The sequence below is a fragment of the Phalacrocorax carbo genome, chromosome 9 (genome assembly GCF_963921805.1).
Source record: "Phalacrocorax carbo chromosome 9, bPhaCar2.1, whole genome shotgun sequence".
NCBI lineage: Eukaryota > Metazoa > Chordata > Aves > Suliformes > Phalacrocoracidae > Phalacrocorax > Phalacrocorax carbo.
In genome coordinates this window covers 5534884-5557207 of record NC_087521.1, presented here as the reverse complement: position 1 = coordinate 5557207, position 22324 = coordinate 5534884, and the positions used below count along the sequence as shown (strand labels likewise).

General features: G+C 38.2%; 1 protein-coding gene across 1 annotated transcript in view; it reads right to left on the bottom strand.

The window, feature by feature from the left end:
- Nucleotides 1-22215, bottom strand: part of AQR (aquarius intron-binding spliceosomal factor) — a 57790-nt gene extending 35575 nt beyond the window's left edge. Inside the window, exons 1-17 of the mRNA XM_064460174.1 lie at nt 22030-22215; nt 21140-21196; nt 19920-19960; nt 18872-18907; nt 16695-16815; nt 15245-15385; nt 13566-13634; nt 12972-13072; nt 12211-12287; nt 10915-10979; nt 8747-8863; nt 7693-7806; nt 6784-6887; nt 5902-6004; nt 4693-4813; nt 1579-1720; nt 621-799 (exon numbers count right to left, since the gene is read on the bottom strand). Of these exons, the coding sequence (XP_064316244.1) occupies nt 621-799; nt 1579-1720; nt 4693-4813; nt 5902-6004; nt 6784-6887; nt 7693-7806; nt 8747-8863; nt 10915-10979; nt 12211-12287; nt 12972-13072; nt 13566-13634; nt 15245-15385; nt 16695-16815; nt 18872-18907; nt 19920-19960; nt 21140-21196; nt 22030-22113 (1672 nt within the window). The 5' untranslated portion in view covers nt 22114-22215. The remainder of the gene's footprint in view (nt 1-620; nt 800-1578; nt 1721-4692; nt 4814-5901; nt 6005-6783; nt 6888-7692; nt 7807-8746; nt 8864-10914; nt 10980-12210; nt 12288-12971; nt 13073-13565; nt 13635-15244; nt 15386-16694; nt 16816-18871; nt 18908-19919; nt 19961-21139; nt 21197-22029) is intronic.
- Nucleotides 22216-22324: the final 109 nt, after the last annotated feature.

Here is a 22324-nt window from a genome sequence, read left to right as displayed (position 1 = left end):
TTCTCTAACAAACGAGAAGGGAGTGACATTTACTGATAACCCAAGTACAAGTACATGCTTCTATGCCACTTGCCAACACGGTCAACTGAAGTTCAATTCCCCAAGCAAAAGCAGCGTCACCTGTGGATACTTGTAAGAAACACTACTTGGTATAGTCAGTGCTTCCCAACAGCATTCAAATATACTGAAAACTACTAAAATGCACTGGTTTGAATTAAATCAAAATCTGTCCTCTCCATGTGTATGAGACAGTTATCATATGCCCCACTACTTTTCCAATATGACATTGTTAGGATGCACATTGATTTAAAATGCTGAATTACCTTTCCACATTCCCTGTAGCGGCCTGAATTTTACCATTACAAACTGAATTACAATGGTCTGAAATAGTAAACATTTTGCTCCAAATGGACATGTAAATACTTTAATAATTTCAATCTTCATTTTAGGAAAGTATAAACTACTTAGATTTGGAATTTGAGTAACTGACTTTTAAACAGCATATTCAGATTAGGAAATCTGTATCTTAGACTAAAAAAAAACCTTTCTTACAAATAAGATTACATCAAAGTATATTTTGATGAGCACTTATTTTGAGCACCTTATTTCAAAGAACGTACCTTCCCATTCATCTTTGATGTTATCTCGGACATTCAAATTAATTGTAACATCTGCTCGTACTCTCATGGGCCAGTTTTCACCAATATTGGGCTTTGCCACCTCTACCACTGTGAAAGATACAATGGGTTGTGCCATCCTAGCCCATCCACCAAAGACCACACCTCCATATTCCGATAACCTGAAAAACCGCAACAACAAAAAAGCAAACCCCAAACAAAGTTTTGTTAGTCACTATCTGATAACAGATTCAGTTCTTTTTTTAAACTGTGAAACAATTTATCTCACAGTCAGTAATAAGACAAAAGTGGAAGTCTTCATTTTACATGCTGCTGAGGTAGATTCACATAATCTTGCATTTTAGAACCGAACCATAACATGAGCTGACTTATGTTTAAAGAAACAAAGGCAACTTATACTGGTATTAATAAAAAAAAAAAATCCACCAACAAACAAAACAAAAAACAAACCAAACCAAAAGACTTAGAGAAGAAAAAGGGAGGATTACAAAAAGCAACTACTGAGTATAAGAGATATCACACTGAATGACCCCTTGAAATCTAAAGAGGATCAAAATGTGACAGATGGCAAATTCAAGAACACTCAGTAACACCTCTCATAAACCAGAAGAGTTGGTGGTAAAGTTCCCAGATTTTGTAATGTCAGCCAAGACTTAGTACTTTTGGAAAACTAACTCATCCATCTTAACACAACAAAGGCTGGTTGTTAGCATTCAACATACTACCTTGACACATGTAACGCACCCATACAAAATCATCCCACAGGATGGCAACACCTTCTGGAAGAGATTTGCATAAAACATAGTACCCATGTAATAATTTAAAATACGTTTGTTACTATCTATTTAGTATGTACACAGTATCAGTTATTAATTCTCAAGTGCGCTTGAATTACGAGTGAAGTTGAACTGACTGGTTTGCATCAGTTAATAAAGATTACCATGGTTTCATCCTACTGACACTGTCTTCAATGTCCTGTCTTATCTCGTAGGTAGACTCTAAGCGGAAGAGATTGAAGTTCCTCAGCAGGTAGTCATGAAGAGTCAGAAACTGTAGATTCAATTTGGGAAGTGCAAGGCAGCCTAAGGGTGTAAGGGAAGAGGTATTTGGTGAATAAGCAAAAAGATGATGAATTAATATATTGGTTCTATGAATTCATGAATACAGACACATATTATTCTGTAACTGCCATAGTAGTTATCCTCGGAGACTCTAAGAACTACTTCTTTTACACATCTAAGTAACCAAAAAGTATACATTTTTTTCTCCCTCCTTCCCCCAAATTTTCAGGTTTTCTCCAAATGAAGCTGCAAAAGATTAAAGGAATTTTCATCATTCTGGCAGTAATACAGTGAACTATTTAAAGACTGAATCCTTCCCTGTATTCAAACTACAACAAAACTGATGTGATAAAAATCAAAGGCAGGGCAAAGTAATGTTACTTTGGGAATTCAACAATTAAGCCACCATTAAATAATGATGAAAATGCTTATTAACTAATAATAATTAAAAAGTATTATCCAACAATTCCCCAGTTCCAATCCTTTACATTTACTAGAATCGACAAAAACCATTAGAGAAATTTTAAGCTAAGAATTCCAATTTTAATACAAAACTTTCTTTAAAAAAAAAAATCTATAATAAGTAACAAACTTTTAATTGAGATTGAAAAACATGGGAAGATTAGATCTAACTAAACAATGAGTACTAAAACTCCTAGACAGATCCGAAAGCCTGCATAGCTTTAGGAATAGTCTTATATGTAAACTTTCCACAATAAAAATTCTTATATGTTACTCATTTAACATTAATGGACTAAATGTTCCAGTTTAACACCTTAAAGCTTAAGACCTGTGAAAGCATCGGGCTTTTGTAACTTGCAATATTTCCCTTGAAACCTTCCAACTGGTATATGGAGTACATATTGGCTTTCACATGCACTGAGATACAATGGCAGTGAAGGAAGGCAACAGAACACGGTAATTTCTATTCTGGAAAGCCTCATAGTGATAAAATACTTTAACACATTTCCCAACACCAAGTAACAAACCCTGTCCTGTAAAGCTAGTTATATGCACAAAGGGCAGGGCCTGAAGCAACACCTCTTTAAGGCTGCACAGCGTTTATCAGACAGATGTTCTTCTTCCCTCACTTTTAAAAATAAAACAGACACAATACTCCTGTCTTTATTGGGCTAAATTACTCTTGTTTAAGTTTTAGACCAAAAGAATGTAACTACTTTTAAGACCACAAAAAACCCCAAGACCACACCAACAAACTGTCTTGTTTGAAATCAGGGCTGGATAATACAGGGAGATTAAAACGAGAAAGTGTCAACTGAAACCAAGAGAAGCAAAATAGAAAAGTACTTTTAACAGTCTGACAGCAACAGAAATGCTTCACAACAGTGCTGTCAGTGCATGGACAATAGCAAAAGAGTTCACTGCAGAAGGCCGAAATGTTTCCACTAGCAGCCACTGTTACTTGCTAAAATTAAATTTGACCATTAATAAAATTTCTTTAATGCATTATTAAAAATTCACAGAACAGCACAGGAACAGGTGTGATGAGCTGCTCTTTCTCCCCAACCACCCAGGCAACAACACATATACTGTGATTAATAGATTTAGCTAATAAAACACAAAATACACATATAGCACTTGAACAAGTCCTGCAAAGTCAGCCTTCCAACCAGTCTGAATGACGGTAAAACTACCTCGACTTACATTGAAGAACCTGAATGTTCCAGAGCATTAGATCAACCTATGTGTTATTCACTGAAATAACAACAACAACAAAAAAACCACCACCAAAAACGACAACTTGGCTTATATATTAATTTGCTAGAAATTAAAGCAATCACCCCGTTTTGGATTTTCTGTGGGGTTTTTTTTTTGCTTTGGTTTATTTTGGGATTTTTTGGCCTATTTTTGTTGGGGTTTTGGGGGTTTGTTTTTGGTTTTTTTAAAGGATAAACCCTATCATAAGACCTATTACTGAGAAGAATCTCAATCAGCTTTCAACTACTTGCATCATACTAAACATAAGTTCTTTATCTCTTCTTGGGCAGATCACTAGATGGCATTTGTATCATAATAGTTCAGAAGAAGATCCTCTGTTGCCTATAACCCCACATCATCTAAAGTGTTCAAAGTGCAAAAATCTTTCTCTCATTAATACTTATTCACAGATAATTTATCCCCAAAAACTAATTTATGCTAAGCAGCTGAACTTAAGGCTCATACCTACCCAAAAAACCCTGCATCAGAACTACAGGGAGGAGGGTACTGAGTACTCACTGCTCAAACCAGAAACATACTTTGTACTAGTCTTTGAAGATACATCTTGTTATGTGGAATTTCCATGTTCCAAATTAAAATTTTCACATTCCTAAAGAAAACTCATGATCCACATGAAAATTTTCAGCATGAAATTTTAAAAAGCAGTTTTTAAAAGTAGATAGACAAAACTACGTGTGTTGTTTATCACATAATTCCTTGTTTGCAATACCTGCAGTTTGATCATGAGCACATAGAGCAAGAACACTAGGTCTGAATTTAGACTGCATACACTACCTTTCAGTGACTGCGTACACACTTCTATCTTGAAATCAGAGTAAGATAATTAGTGTTAATTTCCTCCCACCACAACACTTTTCTTTTTAAAAAGGCTTTCTTGAAGATACTTAAGAGCAATGCATAGACAACAGCTTTTCTGCTGCATGTTTACAATCTGTTTCACCTTACAGTAACTACCTGTGCTACAGCTGTATACAGATGTATAGCACATCTGTTACCAAGATTAGAAACAAATACATGTCTTCATGTAAACATGGGCCTTTGGATTTTAATTTAAATCCACTATAAATTTGCTAACAATTTCATCCCAGAGTTCCTGATTCACAACTCAAAAAAAGCTGACCTTACCCAGAGATACTGGAAGATGCCAAAGCACCACATGCAAGTTCCAAAGACAAAATGAACATAGATATCAGAACTGCTTCTTCTGCAGCACTTACTGTCCTGTTCAGCACCTACTGAACTACTAACCGTACCTTCTCCAGAATAATACTCAGTTGGTACAATATTCTCATCCCAAATAATCTTCTCTGTGGGATAAAGAGGCATCTGGTTGAGTTGCTGAATCTGAGATATTCGTCGCTCATGACGGGAAACCTAGAAAAAGGATGCATTTTGAACTTCCATAAGTCAAAAAGGAATGACAAAGCTATCTGATTCATACTCATCAATCCATAAGACTGCTGGCAGTCACTTGCCATTTTTTCCTCTTTTATTAAGTTTTGGGTTTGGTTTGGTTTTTTAGTTAAATATAACTAAATGCAGTGACATCAAAAGATGAACAAACACGTAGTCCAACCATCGGTCATAGTACTACAGTCAATCACCTGGCTACTCAGCTAACCAAAAATGGCACAACAGAACTGAAAATATTCAGCCAAGGCATAGCAGAGAATCAACTTCAAATGAAATTGCATTTGCTTTCCATTAAACCTATGGTCACTAGCTAACTAACACTGCTCATTCAGCAACAGCTAGTCTTAATTCCCTCTCTGGGAGAAAAAAAAAAAAATCCATCCAATACTACAATATGTCATCTGAACAAATATCTTTCCATTGCATCCGTAAGCATCATATTACTGCCATCTAAACCTTAGGAAATTATGTGAATGATTTTTGGAGAAATCAACAACCACAAAATAAGCCTATGAAGAAGATTTTAAAAAACAGCTATGCTATTCTAATACTGATATCAAATTAGAAGCCTACAGTAGTATCGTTATACACCGAACATCCAAAAAAAACACATGATGCACATCAAGTAGTATTTCAAATAGGCTTGAGGAACCAAGTAAGTATTGAATACCTAGACCTCTACTTTAGCAGATTTTTCGTTTTTAAAGGGGACAAACAGGTTAATACATAAAGAACACAACTTTTCCAGAACTCAAAACTGCTGGTGAGACTCTGCTTATTAACCTTTACAATTATACCAAACACACACATAACTCTAGCTTCTCACGGAAACTACACTTATAAACAAACATTTTCAAACACTTAATTTGTATGGTTTGAAACCCCACCTCGGTGTGCAGTTTACTGCTGTAACACTGCTACGGTTCACGGGTGGTTCAGCAAAAGGTCCTAAATGGTTACTTTTACTTTACTACAGTGTGGTTGTTAGGTTTAGCTAGGTCTTGAGTTCACGAAAGAGAAAATGCAAGTGACGTTAATTACGGTTTTACCAGCAACTCCAGCAGAAACTCCTTCTCGTGGGCCGAGTCCTGCCCGTCGGGGAGGGGCGGCAGCAGGCACAGGTATGACGCCACCTGATGGAGAACGTTTGAGCTGCACAGCAGAAGGGAAAAGCCTTGCGTCACTTGCACTGACACTACCCAGCACTGACCACAGCCTTTTTTTTCTTAAAAAAAAAATCCAACTACAAATTTCAGAGGTACAATTACAGATCAGTATTTTAAGAGAAGTTTGAGATATTTAAAATATTTATTTTCCGAATTGTTACAAAGTGCTCTAGAGCACTTCCATAGGTGAAGTGTGTTCAGCCACAGGTGTAAGCTGAACCACTCATCCACAATAAACAGCAAGGTGTGAATATTTTTTATTGTTTCAAGACATGTACCTGAAAACAAAACCAAACAGCAGAGCACACACTGCCTTTGTCAAAATACAGACTGTTATCCTTTCAATCACAGCATTTACAATACAGTAAATACAGCGTGTACTTTTATGATTTCTGTTGTAGTTTTTGCACAGAAGAGTAAAACAAGCTAAATTTAAAAAGTTAGAGGTTAACTACTGTAAGTTAATTACTGCTACAACTACTTTAAGCAGCTAGCTATTTTCCAGACAATTAGCACTCTCATGTTCATTAAAAAAAGGAAAATAAAGGTATTTTTCTTATACTGGGATTCTAGTACTTCACTACTAGTGGATGCAAACTCTCCGTCTCCCTACTTCGGCAGATGTAAAGGCACCATGGCAAGTCAGAAAGACCTGAGAGGTCACATGAGAAGTCAGAAAGAAAAAAGGCTAGAAATTTGTTCCATTAAAACATACTGAGAACAAAGAATATCAATTTCATGTTAATTTTCACTTTGATAACTTACCTAAGGGGTCCAAATAACTTCACCAATGAATCACGAGTATCTACTGCAGCTACATTTGAGAGTGCGAAGTCATACAACTCCGGGAAATGTGCAAATGCTGCTCTCTACAAAAGACCCACACCCAAAATCTGAATGTAAGCACATTAACGAAACAATAACAACACAAATATATACACAAAAGGATAGCTTTTTCTGGTTCGTAACAAGTAGCACCCTATAGACACTACCAAGATAGTAACAAAAACCAGGGGAAATCCAGTTTTCTTAGTTAGCATCACATATTGGTCACTCCTGTGCTTCCGACACAGTATCTTTTTCATACACTCTCCTATCAGCATTTGTTCTATCATTAAAATAATACGTAATGGGGCAGACGTGTAGCCTTGCAAACAACTAAGAAAAGCAAGGAACAAATTTCATTTAACCATGCTTCCTTGAGTTTTTTTGTTAAAACTGAAGGGAAGAATTCTGAAAAGTGTAACTATATGACTACAAGTAATGTGAATTTTTATTTTGTCTCTTATATACAAGAGACCACTATTGCTACCAAATGTGTGTACTCATCTTGAAGAAATGGTGCCACCTACTGCATAATCGTAAGTTAGGTTCCTACAGCACGCACTTTTTCCTTTTGAATAGATTTAACGGGAGCAGTTCATCTCAACAATATCAAATCAAGAGTGGTGGTGTTCTGCTACAGCGTATGTGACTGTGACTAAATAATACATAACACTGAAGCATTAGTGTCTCCAATATAGTATGGAAAGTCAGGTTATAACTATTCCTGTAACTCAACAGGAAAAATAAGGGGTTTGCTTTTGGAAGTAACTTAATGCCTATTCCAGATGCAAATTAGACTAAAACAACACCAAATCCTCTCCCCTCCATAAGCACTTGCTGTTTACCTACCTGTAAAGAAGTAATTCTGTCATAGTGAATTGTTGTCATCTCATTCTCTGTCAAAGCATTTCCAGTCTGATCATTGATTTCAAAGCCAGTGTAGAATTTGAGCATATCTAAAAGCTGAGACATCATCCATACAAATTAGTGGATTAACAATAAGAGACACCCTACCACAAACAAAAACACAGTTTAAATCTGGACACCATGCACAAACAAGAGCTCCTCAAAGTTCTTGAGGAAATGGGACTAAGGAGCGGTATCTAAATTTATACTTGGCTGATACACAAAGTAAATTTGTTTAGGTATCTAACCTACAAAACCATAGAAATTACAGCACAGCCCACAACCAGTGCAGTTTCTTTTACATATTAGGACTTGAAACTGCAACTAAGGGCACTAAAGTGACCTAGCCAGAGGTTCACTGAGACACTGAACCCAAGTTATGGCTTGCTGCTATGAAAAGGGAGAGCTCTTGCTCCCTCCTGCCCTCTCTGACACTAGCTCTGGAATTCATCCTACCTTTCAGTGAGATTATTTAACTCGGAAGAAAATTATTCAGATGTGCTGCTGGCTTTGTGTTCCATCAACATTGACCCTCAGAGAAACTGAACAAATGCCAGAGATGGGGGACAGCAAGCAGCAGGAAAAGCAGCTGAGATGCAGGACAGAGGAGAGATCTTCTGATCCTGCCATAAAAAACAATATACTGTCTATGACTGAGTGAAAAAAGAGCTGCCCTGTAGAACGGTCTGAGGTCAAAACAAAAGCACAGAAGAATGCATTGGTGACAACTTCCGCTATATGTGGGGTAAAGAATGCCAGAAGCTGCACTGTTTTCTAGGTTGTACGTTTAAGAACTGTTCAAAAACAGAGCCAGAAATGTAAGAGCAGTCACACACATAGGTACAGGTAAGAACGAACTACTGTCTGATGGATTTAAATAAACATGTAGTTTGCATCCATCACAAAAACCTGTCTTAACAGATATAAAACAAAATAATTGCAATATTCAGAACTGCATCAGAAGGAGAAAGTTGTTTTCAACAATTTTGTACCTCACCTGGCAGAAGAGATGACCCTCCTTCTCTCTTTTAGCAAGACTGGACAGGTAACAGTGAACAACAAGATGGGAGTCATCCAACACTGTATTAAACCAGCGCCGTGTGGGAAGCAAAGCCTGTGGTAAACCACCTCACGTTAGTACAAGCAATTCTTCAAAAAGTAAGAAATCCTGGCGTCTCAGAATTTTCAATTTCAAGAAGGCATATCAAGATAGATTGCTGCACAGTTATTTACATATCTAATACCCTAACAGAGTTTTTCATATTAAAGCAGCATTTATGTACACCAAGACATTGGCTTTACGCAGGTAGGCTGCTATGAACGCAGCCTTTCATAGGACTGGGAGCACAGCACAAACTTGCCACTACTGAGATTGCATCCTGGCAGTAATAACAGTAAACTAAATAAAGCAATTATTCTACTAGTAAGCATCTACATAATGACCGTATGCTATAAAAGATATGTCAAACTGCTGCAACACTGTTTTAAATGTTTGTTTGCTATACTCATTTCATTAATTTTAAGCTTGCCTTTCTCAGGACTGCAAACTGTTTCTTCTAAATATGGTATGGTATCCCCTATTCTTTGTAAGATACTCAAATTAGGTGTAAGAATATTTCAAATGTTAATTAAAAACCTATAAAAGCTTTTTATAAACAGAACAGAGATAATGTCTTCTCAAAGTAAATAGCTCAAGCTGCCACATGTCAGAACTGTTCAACAGCATACAGCAGTACACCTCAACGATTCAAGAGAAAAATGAGCTGTTCTCAGTGGAATCTACACGCTGAATTTAGTAAGCCAGAAAGCATCAACATGCCGTTCAGAACTAAGGTCAAGAAAATAGAAGAATCTGTAGTAGAAAATGTTAATTGCCCTGCACAATAATTACAAAAAACCAAACCCAGAAACCCATAAGAACTTTCCATGGAATCATTCCTTTCAAATTATCAAATCACCAAGTTTTGATGGCAGCCCATATGCTGTAATATGAAAGAAATATTCTGAAAAAGGCCTTGATGTGGGTAAAACGAGCCCATTAACACAGTATGTGCTACCAAGGCAAAAAGACTTGGATTTACAGCTAATTTCTCATTTGTTTCTTCCAGTCATTTAAACAGGCTTCATAAACTGTCTGAATTCTAATGTTCCTGTGACACCTAGCGAGAACATTATGCATACTGCCTCTAAGCATTCTGGCTAACAGCCAGACTTAAGTTTAACTTCAAATACATATTTTGTCTTATGAGAATCTATTACATCCATAAGACTACAAGCTGTAATTTAAATAATTCGTTCTATTGCAACTACAAGCACAGGCTACTTAAGTGATTTAGCAGAGGACAGTTAGCTGGTATGAGTTCAAGATCAAGCCATTTTAAAATTCCCTCTGCTTACTGTTTCAGAAAACTTATTTCAGATTGTCTTCTAAATCTGAAGTTATTTTAAATAAATTGCTACATGTCGGAAATTGTAAATGTCTTCTATTTTTAATTCTGGTACTGTGAAGCTTCGAATTGTCCCACTTCCTCAGTGCCCGCTGAAAAATTTCACAAAACCTTGCTCGGCCTCCTATTATTCTGTAACAGACCTACATCACCAGAACTGTAGCTTCTAAATAATGAATACTAGTGAAATAGAAGTAGTTTGCATTTCAGAACTACTGACATTTTCTGGGATTATCCCCTATAACACAAAAGGTACTTTAGGTGACCTATTATGGCCAGCTTTTCCCTAGTTTATAGGCTGAGCATGACATCATAAGGTGTGGGATATCCCCTGGGTCAGTTGGGGTCAGCTGCCCCGGCCGTGCCCCCTCCCAGCTCCTTGTGCACCCCCAGCACCTCGCTGCTGGGGTGGGGTGAGAGGCAGGAAAAGGCCTTGACTCTGTGTAAGCCCTGCTCAGCGGTGACTAAAACATCAGTGTGTTATCAACGTTATTGTCATCCTAAATCAAAAACACAGCACTATACCAGCTACTAGGAAGAAAATTAACTCTATCCCAACCAAAACCAGAATATGGATGAAAAACCACTATTAAGCAGTGAAATGCACAACTGTGACATAACCACCTGCTAACTGGAGTAAGGCTGTAATAACGTCTTTATGCATTTAAAACCTAGAAAAGTACACCTGGAAACAGGCTGAAACAATTTGATAACTTACCTCAAGATCTAGCATGAGTTCAATGAATCTCTCACAATAATGAACTTTGTCCATGGAAATAGGACCTAGGCAGAAAAAAAAATATTTTTTTTTGCAATTGATCCACACCAGAATATATATGTACTTGAACTATTCTTTAAAAATTTAATAAGAGCTACTAATACATCAGTATTAGCTTTTAACAAGATGAAAAAATTAAGTAGCACATTCTTCTCTTTTTCTGAAACAATCCTTTCTTCCATTGCAAACTAGAAAATTTTTGGATATAAGTACTGGAACCAGAGTTTCAGGAGTGATTTTATCCACTCTGAAAAAAAACAACCGATGTGACATGCACAAATGCTCACTTGTACAAGATACCAATGGCCCACTTAGCTTCATAAGAACTTTTAACTCTGGGTACTCAAAAATACCTATTTAAAACCTGCAACCAAGGTGTGTGCAAACAGCCATGACAATATTCAAAGGTACTCAGTCATGACTACTAAGGAGCCTTTAGAATATGTCAAAACACAACACTAAGTCTGCTTTGATGAACACCTACTTCCTAAAGCCTCCAAAGAACTGTTAATGTAAACCTTCCCAAACAGGTCTTGTGTAACTGGGAAAACAGAGGGCATAGGTATCCTTTCTGAGGAAGCCACAACACATAGAATTTCTCCTTACAGCTCACTTAAGAGCTGAAGCTTGCTAAGAGTTTAAGAGCAGAAGCAGAACTCGAGGAAGTGATCTCACCCAAATTGCGCTGTACTTAGAGCATAATAAGCCTTTTTTGTCAAAAGGCTAACACCTTCTTGTACAAACACTTTTTCTTTCTAAATCAGGCAAGCATATAATTTTTCTTGTCACAATGACTTATAAATCAAGAGCAGTCAAGTCTACAGAATTTCACTTCACTTAGGCTTTTGTTCTCACTGTAAATCAACGGCACTGACAGAAAAGCCTTACGATATGCATTTATACCACCTGTTTTACATGGCACCTAGGTATGCATGAAATGCTTTAATGCTGTAAGGCGGCTGTAAGCACACAATAAAGAATTTCAGTACCCAGAAATATTTTTTTTTATTAAGACCATACTGAACAGAAGGAGAAGAGGTTTGAAGTAGCTTTCTGCTATTTCATTTTTAAAGCAAATACGGATTTGAATACTAATTTTGACATGGAGTATTCCACTAAAACCCCATCCAGATAAGGTCTCCAACCTCAGGCTGGTATCCTAAGGAGTAGTGCTTCAGCAACAAGAAAGAATTTAAGACAGATTACCAGATAACAAAGTAACATAAGAACAGGTACCTGAGACAGGGATTGATTTTAGCACAGAAATGAATTTCTGAATGAGCTGTGACAGAAATCTTCTCTCCTGGTATGCTCTGAAATCAGACATATGACAAAAGCATTAATATGCCTTAAATGCAGACTAGAAGCACATCGTATCTTTCACTAATACAAAGTTAGCTGCTTTAAAATGTATATAATGGTAGCAGGTTCCCTTGAAACGACTTAAACTGTTTAGATGGTAACTCTTCCCTCTGCACTCAGGCAGTCAGATTAGCAGTCTACATTTTTAGGCACAGAACTGATTAACAAGCCATGCTTCTACTGAGTCAGAGAGAAGTATGTCACCACCTACACCTTACCACATTGCAACACAGAAGTACTGGAACATGTAACTTTGCTGAGAAACATGCAAGTATTGAATAAATTTGTGTAAGTTATTTGCTTAAGAGCTAAGCGATTTCTAAAGGTCATGAAAAAAATACAAGCAACTACATGAATATTCTCTTACGGCTTTTATCCTATAGCTCTAAAGTTTGGTGTCTCAAATTCACTGATCAAAATTAGAGCACTATAAAGGTATTTTGCATAAAGACCACTGGAAAACAAAATAGTTTCCAGGAGACCACGTACAGTCAAGCCTTCTTTGCCACTTCCACAGTTTCTTTAGAAAACACTTTTTTTTTTTTTTTAATTGAAACAATTTGTTTTATCTGAAACACAATGAAAATGCATTAAGGGCTTTGGATTTAACAGGGAAAAAGGTTTCTGTAACACACCGCATTCTTGCCTCCTCATCCATTTTCTCATCATTTTTCTTAATTAGATTCCAGAATTTTCTTAGTTTTGGTGTCTTTTTCAGCTCTTGTTCCAGCCGTTTCTGAAATGTTAAAATGTTATTCAGTCAACAAGAACCCTTGCTTTCACATGAGCTAAAAAAGCAATGCAGTGTTCTTATTAAAAAAGAAAAAATATGTAGCAAACTGAAATAAATAGCTGTCTTGGACTAATCTCAGTAAGTATCACTGTAAAACAACAAGGTAATACTGCCAGAGTCTAACCATGGCTAGATGTCCACTCCATTCCCCAGTGCCTGTCATCTCACGGCCTTGTCTACAAATTATAGCTTGAAGAAGCTATAAGGCACAAAGCTTAGTTCTATGAAAAATTACATAATTAATTAATAATTACAATTACACGGAAATTTGCAAAACAGTAAAGAGAATTATACCAAGCACACAAAAATGTAATTCCATAGCAAAGCAGGCAGCCTTAAATATAGGCTTCCATAACAGTATTCCATGCAAATTCACTTTACAGGACTTGGATAATGCTTAGAAGATTACTTCGCCAGTTTACAGTGTTATGCTTACAGGTTGTAGAGCCATCCACATTGGTAAGGAAATGAGCTGCTGCACCTGACCTCTGATCAGATCCACTTCCTGTTAGAAAGTTACAGACAGAAAATGTTTGGTTTTTTAAAATTCTTATGTTTTCTGATGTGCCTGTCTTACAAAATACATCAATGCACATTATCATCTGACAAAAACATACGTGTTGCCATATTAGATTTCACAATCTTCTAACAGGAAACTGCACAATACCCCTACCCAGTAACACTTAAAACTGTCAATGACTTCTGCGTTTTAGGTTCTTAAGAACTGACAGAATCCATGTTAATATTTCAGGAGGGGCCCCATCCATAGAAGCTGATGAGAACTGATGTTCCTTCTTCAGTCACTTCTTGTTCTTGAACTGAATTTTCCTCCTGTGCCTTCTCTGTTTTTACTCTGTTCTTTCTCTCCTCAAGCCCCTCCTTTATCAATTTTTTCCCACTTCATCTACACTCTTCCCATCATCTGAACTAACTAATTTTCTCTACAATTCACTTCAACTGTTTTTCAAATGTTCTCTCTCCAACTCTGCCTGTGATCTGGATCCACAAAGTTTTATTTCTTTCCTGAACTACTGAAAAACCTCCAATAATATCTTAAATGTCTCTTCATGGACAAACACTCCATTCTCAGCATTCTGAAACTTCACGCTTCAGTGTTCCTTACTTAAAACACTACTGTGACTATCCTGTTCTGCATTTCACAAAGAAGTGCAGCTTCTAATAGCAGTATGCTTTCACAAGTACTTTTTTACTGGCTTCCATATCATGTTGTATGAGGAACATGCTCTGCAAGCAAGATTCCATAGTTACTATGAAACCCTCCTTCAAAATGAAGATCCGTTGCACCATGGCTGCTACAGAAAAATACTGCCTCAATAATCAGTACACATAAGGTTCGTGATGATCAGTGGCTCCCATAATCATTCCTAATTCCAAAATGAAATCACACACTTTCTAAATTGTTGTGTCTGTGAAACACTATTTTGTTCTCCGCTTTTGCAGACCCTGATTTTGACTGATGCATCCTGTGTGCAATGTAAGAGAAGCAGCAGCCCAGTAGCAAGACAGGTAAGAGTGCTGTTTTATATAACAGATAATTGTAAATTATTTTCCACACTTGCTAATTAGGATCTATAACTGTGTTTTCACTATAGATAGAGAACACAACTTGGTCCAATGCTTTCTTAAAACTAACTCAAGAGAAGTGAGGATAGAAATATCTAAACCTGTTTTCAAAAGTGAAAAAATTACTGTCCTTCTCAATAGCTAATGGAAATAATTTTGTGCAATTTCCTAGCCAAACTAAGAAGAGCACAGTAGTAAGTAATCTGCTTTTAAGTAAAAAGCACCTTTTCAAATATAAATACATATTTTTAAGCACCATTTAAAATAAGTCTGAATATGTGCCCTTAAATTGCAGTAAGTACCCATCCTCCAATTTCAAGTCTTTTATGACCTTGTGTCAAAGAAAAGCAAACATTGTGAGAGAGATAAAGCAAGAGTCATAAAGAGGGGTAAAATCCCTCCAGTACCATCTTCCACTTTAAAAGGGAATTTTGCTTTATCTGTCTCGTAAGAAGAAATTGCTCAAACTAAACTCCTAATAACACAGAACAGCATAAACACACGGCAAGTATTACAGTTAATTTAACATACCAAACTATTGAAGCAGTGATCAAGGAAAAGCAGCAGGACTGTCTGTTCATGCAGAGAGTATTCACTGTCATTTTCAACCAGCGATGCTTCCAATATGCATTTGAAAAAGAAGGGAAAGTGTTCTGGCTTTTTTTTGAATGTCTAGTAATAGAAGAGGAAGGTGATTTCAAGTCAGGTTGATACAAATCATTTCAATCTTCATTCACATAACATAGCTTAATTTCTCTAAATCCATTTAAATCTATAAAAGGAAGGACTCATTTTTCTCCTTTTCATTTATTCTGATCAGGCAGCACAAAACAGACTAATGATATCCTCCTGACCAGGGATCCTCACACTATGGGAATGCTCGTAGTGGTACTACTGCCTTCTGCGTGGTCTAACACAGGTGATGCTGAACAAGTGGAGTGGATTGTGCTGTGGGAACACTCAACTGGTGATTACACACAATTACTGTAAAATGACACAGGTTAGAAGAGAACTTATAGATTTTCGTGAAAACTTACGGCAGCTGTTTAGTGATCTGCAAAAAGTGAGCATGTAAAAACCACCAGAGATTAATTACAGTTGTGGAACTCCCATTCAGGTATCTCAGCCAGGTAAAGATTAACATCAAATTAAACCGAATAATTGTGGAGATAAAATTATTTCTCCACAAGGGCAGCCACGTACCAAATAACAGATTTAACTAAGCCCCTTGGAAAGTAACACGCACCTGCCATTTTGCTTCTAGTACCTACGCCAGAACAAAAAAAGGCACGGAAATCTTATACACAAGTTACTAATCCTTTGTGCTTTGACAATACTGAAGTAATGGCACTATAATCAGAGTAAGTATGCTTCTGAAACAATGCTTGCACAGAATTTCTAATGAGGCTCATGTTGTTGAGATGGCCTGTGAGAACCAGACTGTTTGTAGAAACACTCTATTTCTGAACCTATTATTATTTAAAAAAAAAAACCCGGTACAAACAGAAGCAGAATAAGACATTTTTTTTAGTATCAAATTTCAGGCAAGAAAGCTACAAAACCATATTTACAGGTTTTAAGCAAGACACTACTGCATAAAATGTCAGATTTCCAGTGGTGCCTTCTTATATCCACAGATATAAAAATCCTTTTTTTCTTTCAATATCAGAGCAAGAACTTCTCTGCAAATGCCAGACTTTTGTCAAGCGCCAAAAATGCAAAGGCTGATGATGATGTAAAGGCATCACACAGCAGAACAAAGGACTCGTGCACCAGAAGGAAAAAGGTGATTTTTCATCCATCCACTGTTCTCTCCAAAAAGAACACACACTTTAAAATACCATATGAGACATTCCATCTGAGGCACCATTTACTTTTAACACTACAAGCTTTGCTACCTTCTGTCAGTATAAGTGAGCACACCACAAAAGCTGCAACTTATAGATCAAAGTCAATTCTAGCTGTAATTGAAATTGGTTACCTCCCACGCAGGGACATTCTCTCTGAACTTCTCATTCACCATACAGCAGATTGACATTAAATATGCCTTACTGGACACCTCTGGAGAATAATTCATCCATAGATAATTTTCAAGGTACTGGCTGTGAAGAGACAAAGAATACTTCATTAGCTGCTGCCACCCACATAATCTGTCACTCATTTGAAAGAGCAGTTATCCATAGGGGTTTTTTCCCTCCTTCCCCTTGAAGCCATCTTTATAGTTTGTGAGTAGTTCCTGAAGTTACCTCTCATCTAGGTCACTGCAGCAAAACTTGTTAGATTCAGTAACTGCTGCAAGAGACAGACGAGTTTCTTATCAGGAAGACACAATCACCAAAGGGTTTTCAAATGTAACAAGTATCCACAGCTCAATACAAAGTCAGAACATGAATTAATGTTGATTTTCAAAAAAGAGGGGGGGGGGGGGGGAAAAAAACAAACCACCTTCACTTGTCTAAAGAATGCCACATGCAGCATTTCCTAGCATACAATGTACAGGACAACTACTGTATAACAGCATTTCTATTATTAAATACCCTTTTTTATGAAAAAAAAATCAGGAATCATCTAGACATTTTCTGCTTGCCATCATACAAAGGCAATAAATGTATTACATTACAGTATGACTAAAAGCACTGAACATTAGGGAAGTGATTAACTGTTTTCCAAAAGGTGAGAAAAAAATTACTGAACACTGGAAAATAGCAGCTTCTCAGCAAAGAGCATTCCTTCTTCATTAATATGGCACATTTCTCATAGAAGAAACTCTTGAAATTAGATCTTAGAGGTCAGAAGCTATTTGGACAAACTAACTGCCTCCCTCCTTTAAATTCCTCCCGAAACTATGCAGGATAGGTACTACTGCGGAGGCCATCCCTAAATCCATCATATCCAACGGTGCACTTGAATGTCGTGCCACTTCAACAACTGCCACCAGAAAGTCTTGTTTCTTCCTAAAGAAGCTGCTCACTCATTCCTTCCTCTTAATGTCAGCTCTGACATTCATTTGGCCCCTCATGAGCGAACTCGGTTTTACCTATTTACTTTTTCCCACAGCTTACTTTTCTGCTACCTTACAGTAAGCCACCTAAATAATTTCACATAAGATGAGTACCAAAGATGGGGGGGAAAAAAGGCAGAAAAAAGTTGTATGTAACCAGGAACAGAAGTCTCAGTAATGGTCAGACAGGGATTTCTGCTTCCTTGGAGCTCAGCCAGAACACATAGCTTCAGACAAAGCTGTGATTAACTTCATAGGCGTATATGAAGTGAAATACGTGCTGCTTCCCAAGATCCTGGATCTGCCAACAGAAGCAGGAACAACCCCACAATATCCATAGAACTCCATACTTCATTTCACCCAGGAACTCCAATAAACTTCAATATGTTTTAGTAAAAATACTGTTGTGCTCTCAAGTGAAGATAAACATAGGTGAGCAAGAATGAAGGACAGGAAAATCTCGTGTGTGTGAAGACAGGAGAGTTTGACAGATGGAAGGGGACATGGAGGGAAAAGAGAAGATGACTTACATTACAGAACAAATGGCAGTAGGTGGGGCTATAGACCAGAAAGTCCTAAAGTTACATTACAGGCTGGTAACATTAAGAACGTTCACAGAAAGGCTAAAAACCTCTAACTCCGTGGTACTGCTGCCATACAGGTTCCAGAAGTCATGCTACCAGCATGCCATCTGTTAGTGTTAAACCCCAAACTGTAGCTTACATTTTCTCTTCCGCCTTTTCTAAAAAAGAAGCAGGGAATGGGGAAGTTTGTCCTACTTTTCTTGTAGTAAGAGACTAATGCAAAAACTTTCTCTGACTTCGGTGAGTTCTGATTTAAGGCTTAATGACACATTACAAATAACAGACCCAAGTTTTTCACCTCTTTCATTCACACTCTCTTCTTCAGTGCTTCACTTACACTAGAAATTCAGATTCATAAAACAAGATACTCTGATATATTACTTAAGCTTATGAAATGACTTCCTCCTCAAATTACGCTCTCCTCACTTATTTTTCCTAGGTACATGATTAAGACTTTAGCAAGTAGGAATAAGTGAGCATACTACCTTCGAACTGACTTACTGCCCTGCATTTGCTTCTCATCTTTATGGGTTCCTATGAAAAAAACCTTAAAATTTCATCTAATTAGCTTACCTGAATTCAAGAAGCATTATCTTTCTAATAGCAAACCTAAAAAGGAAAAAGTAACCAATTAGCACAGGAAAGACAGCCTCCCATAAACATCTTAGCTGCATGGAAAATGGCTGTATTTTCCCTTATTTTGTTATATAACAAAGCCTAAAGGAACATCTAGGAATTATTTCTGCCCGCCATTTCCATGTAAGAGCAAGCATGTGAAATCAGAAGCAACTGCTGTAACACTGTCGAAGCTAAAGTTCATGCAGGTTTATTAGGCAATCCAATTCACGTTAAAAAGAGTCCATCTAGGTCCTTTAGATATGAAGACACCACTTCTAACAGCCTTGAAGATATAAACGGCTAGAAGCTGAGAGTGTCTTCTGGAAAACTATGGCTATATATTTAATGAGTTTGTAATAGTCTCTCCTCTTAGTGACTGGAAATGGAAGCTTGCTCTGATCCTGTATGGCTATTCTTAGATTACTTTCATAAAGGAATCATAAACAGAATTCTCTCCAGAGCTCAAACTTCCCCTGAAGAGCTCCAAACAGCTACGGTTACAACTCCTTTCTATACACACACCTGTAGAATGCAGTTTACCTTGAATTCCTTGTCTCCCCCATCTAAAATTACAGTTTACTTAAATGAGACTGGCTGTTTATAAATCTGGTAACAATAACTAGGAAAAGAGCAAAAAGTTTCAGGCAGCACTCTTCAACTGATATTTTTTCTTTACCTACCTTAGTGAGAAAAGAAGGGACCAGCCTTCTCTAACCACCACAACAGAACCAACATAAAACACAACAGACTACCAGATCAAGGAACCAAACAATATTATGTCCAATCATCACATTTAAGGATTACAAGCTCACAAACTTTCTCTCTGCCACATTCAGACTTTGACATACCATAATGATTAAGTGACTCAAACGCACTCAAATCATTTTCATCTGCTTTCAACATGTTAATGCATTTTAAAATGTCCTGCAAAACATTAGAAACCACTTCAATACAGATAATGTTGTAATGCTTGTCTATAAGTGAAAGTGACTAGTATACTTACTTCGACCTGACAATTTCTTTTGCATATACATCTTCAATAACCTATGAGAAAGAATATTTTTTAAAAGGGGTTAAGAATTTTATATGCTTCATAAAGTGATTCAAAATGCATTAAGGTATTTTATGCACTCAAAGTTACTCTGAATTAAATGCTCTCTGCTTACTGCTGTTTGATCAAAAGTGTTGCAACAATTATGTCTCAGCTCTGAAGAGTCCAAAAGCTTCATAGACATACATCTCACATAGAAAGTGAATCCACTTAGGAGAAAGCACACGATGATGGAGAACTGATAGGACCTTCATACAAGATATTCTAGAGGAATAACCTACATCCCACTGAGATTTTTATACAAAAGTCAATCAGATATGCAAACCTGTTTGCTGCTAATCTTTGGCTTACTGTTGAATTTAAAGAACAGTGTTCAAGAGTCAAGTTTGCATCAGTCATCTGTTGTCAATTTTTCTTTTAACTGCCATTTAACCAAATCCAGACACTTTTACCTTTTTTCCAACAAGAATGAAAGGACCCGCACTATCTGTTGCAATAGGCACTCTCTGACATCATGACACAGAAATGCAACTCAGCGGCTTATGTACATCCTAGTTCTAACAATCACAGACAAATACCGTCACAAATACTACAGAGTGAGTGATTAAACTGAGGCCAGAAAGGGAGATTTAGCCAAATACCCACAAGGGAAAGAAACCTAACATTTAAGAACCTGCACTACAGAAAACCAGCACAAAACCAAACACAGGCCAGATTTTAAATGTTCAAAACACCCATATCCACCAGAACAACACTAAAGTTGTCTGATCAAAATTCTCTGAACCAACTTTTAGAAGGAAGCACACAGTTCAGTAATACCTGCACCTTTCATCCTTCTTTGATTTCTAAGAGTAGCCCCTCCTCAAACATCTTTTAACCTCAAAAGAGATGCTCAAAAATCTTTTGCTTTCAGAAGTTCTTGGCGAAAATAAACTGAACAAATAGCATACAAAAGAACTGTGCTGCTACTGCACACCTTCCTAACAGTGCCTATGTTTATAAACTACAAATACATAACAAACAATTTATAATTACAGTGTGTTAAGAAATTGTTGGCCTCCCAAGCAGGCTCCTATATTCTTATATAAAATAAGCACCATTGGAGACTGGCACATCAGAAAACGGTTGATCCTTGTTCTTTTACACCCCAACACAATTCCAGTAATATTTACCTTTGAATCAAAAGACAACTTCTTCTTCACATGTGGAGCCCAGTATTTATTTGCTAACTGTATAGGAGGAAAAAATAGAAAATAAAAGGTTAAAATATTCAATTTCAGTTGTAGTGATACAGTTACTCTATAACACATCCCACCCCCCAAATCTATACCACCAATATCCGACTTAATTTCAGCTTATGGTAACGACAGGCCACAAAACTTTGTTTACCAACAACAATGCTTTTCAACCATTTAAGGTTTTATGCCTAAATCTTTTCCAACAGAGATGCGACTCTCTGTAAAAGTTTCAGATGCAGACACTACTGTGTAATAACCAGGTTTTTTTCTTAAGTTACTTCTAGCAAAAAAACCCCATATACCATCATCTTCCCGGGACCGCAGTCCCCGGGCTGCAGACGATTACCCTCCCACTGAGGGACTTCACTAAGAACTAGAGGCTCTAGTTAAGCTCCAATGTACCGGGGCTACCCGCCGCAGCCGCCGCCGCACCAGGACCCGTGAGCTACGGCGGCAAGAGCTTGCTGAACAACCTTATTCCAGCCTCTTTAAGCTGCAGAAGGGGACGGAAGCAGCATTCCCAGCGCAGACGACGAGCACCTGTACAGAGCCGCTTAACGCGCTCAGCTACACGCAACGGCCAGCGGCGATTCAGGCCCTTCGCACACCAACGGATTTCTGTCGCGGCGCTGCCCTCGTACATCGCCCCAGCCCGAAAGCGCCGGGGGCGCCTGCTCCTCCTCCCGTACCGCGGGCGGCAAATCCCGCCTCACTGAGGCCAGAAGCAGACCCTTCCCCCAACGCCCCGGACCCCAAACGCGATTTAAGGGCCGAGGGGCGGCCGCGGCCGGGTGCTGGAAGGGCCGCTCCCCCGCCCGCCCTACCTGGGTCACGTACTCCGCGTTGATCTGCGACACGGTGGGCGCCACGACCTTCTTCGGCGGGGCGGAGGCCGCCGGCGCCGCCATGGAGCCGCCGTCCCGATCCGCCGCGCACAGGCTGCGCCGCCTCGTCCCGCCGCCCTCAGCCCCGGCCGGGCCCCGCGGAAGGAACAGCCGGGCCGGGCGCCGCCGAGACGGGAGCGCTTCCGGGGCCGGCAGGGCTAGAGCGGCCGCGGGAGGGGGACGGCGCCACCTGCCGCGCCCTCCGGGCACCGCCCCGCGCGGGGGGCCGAGGGTG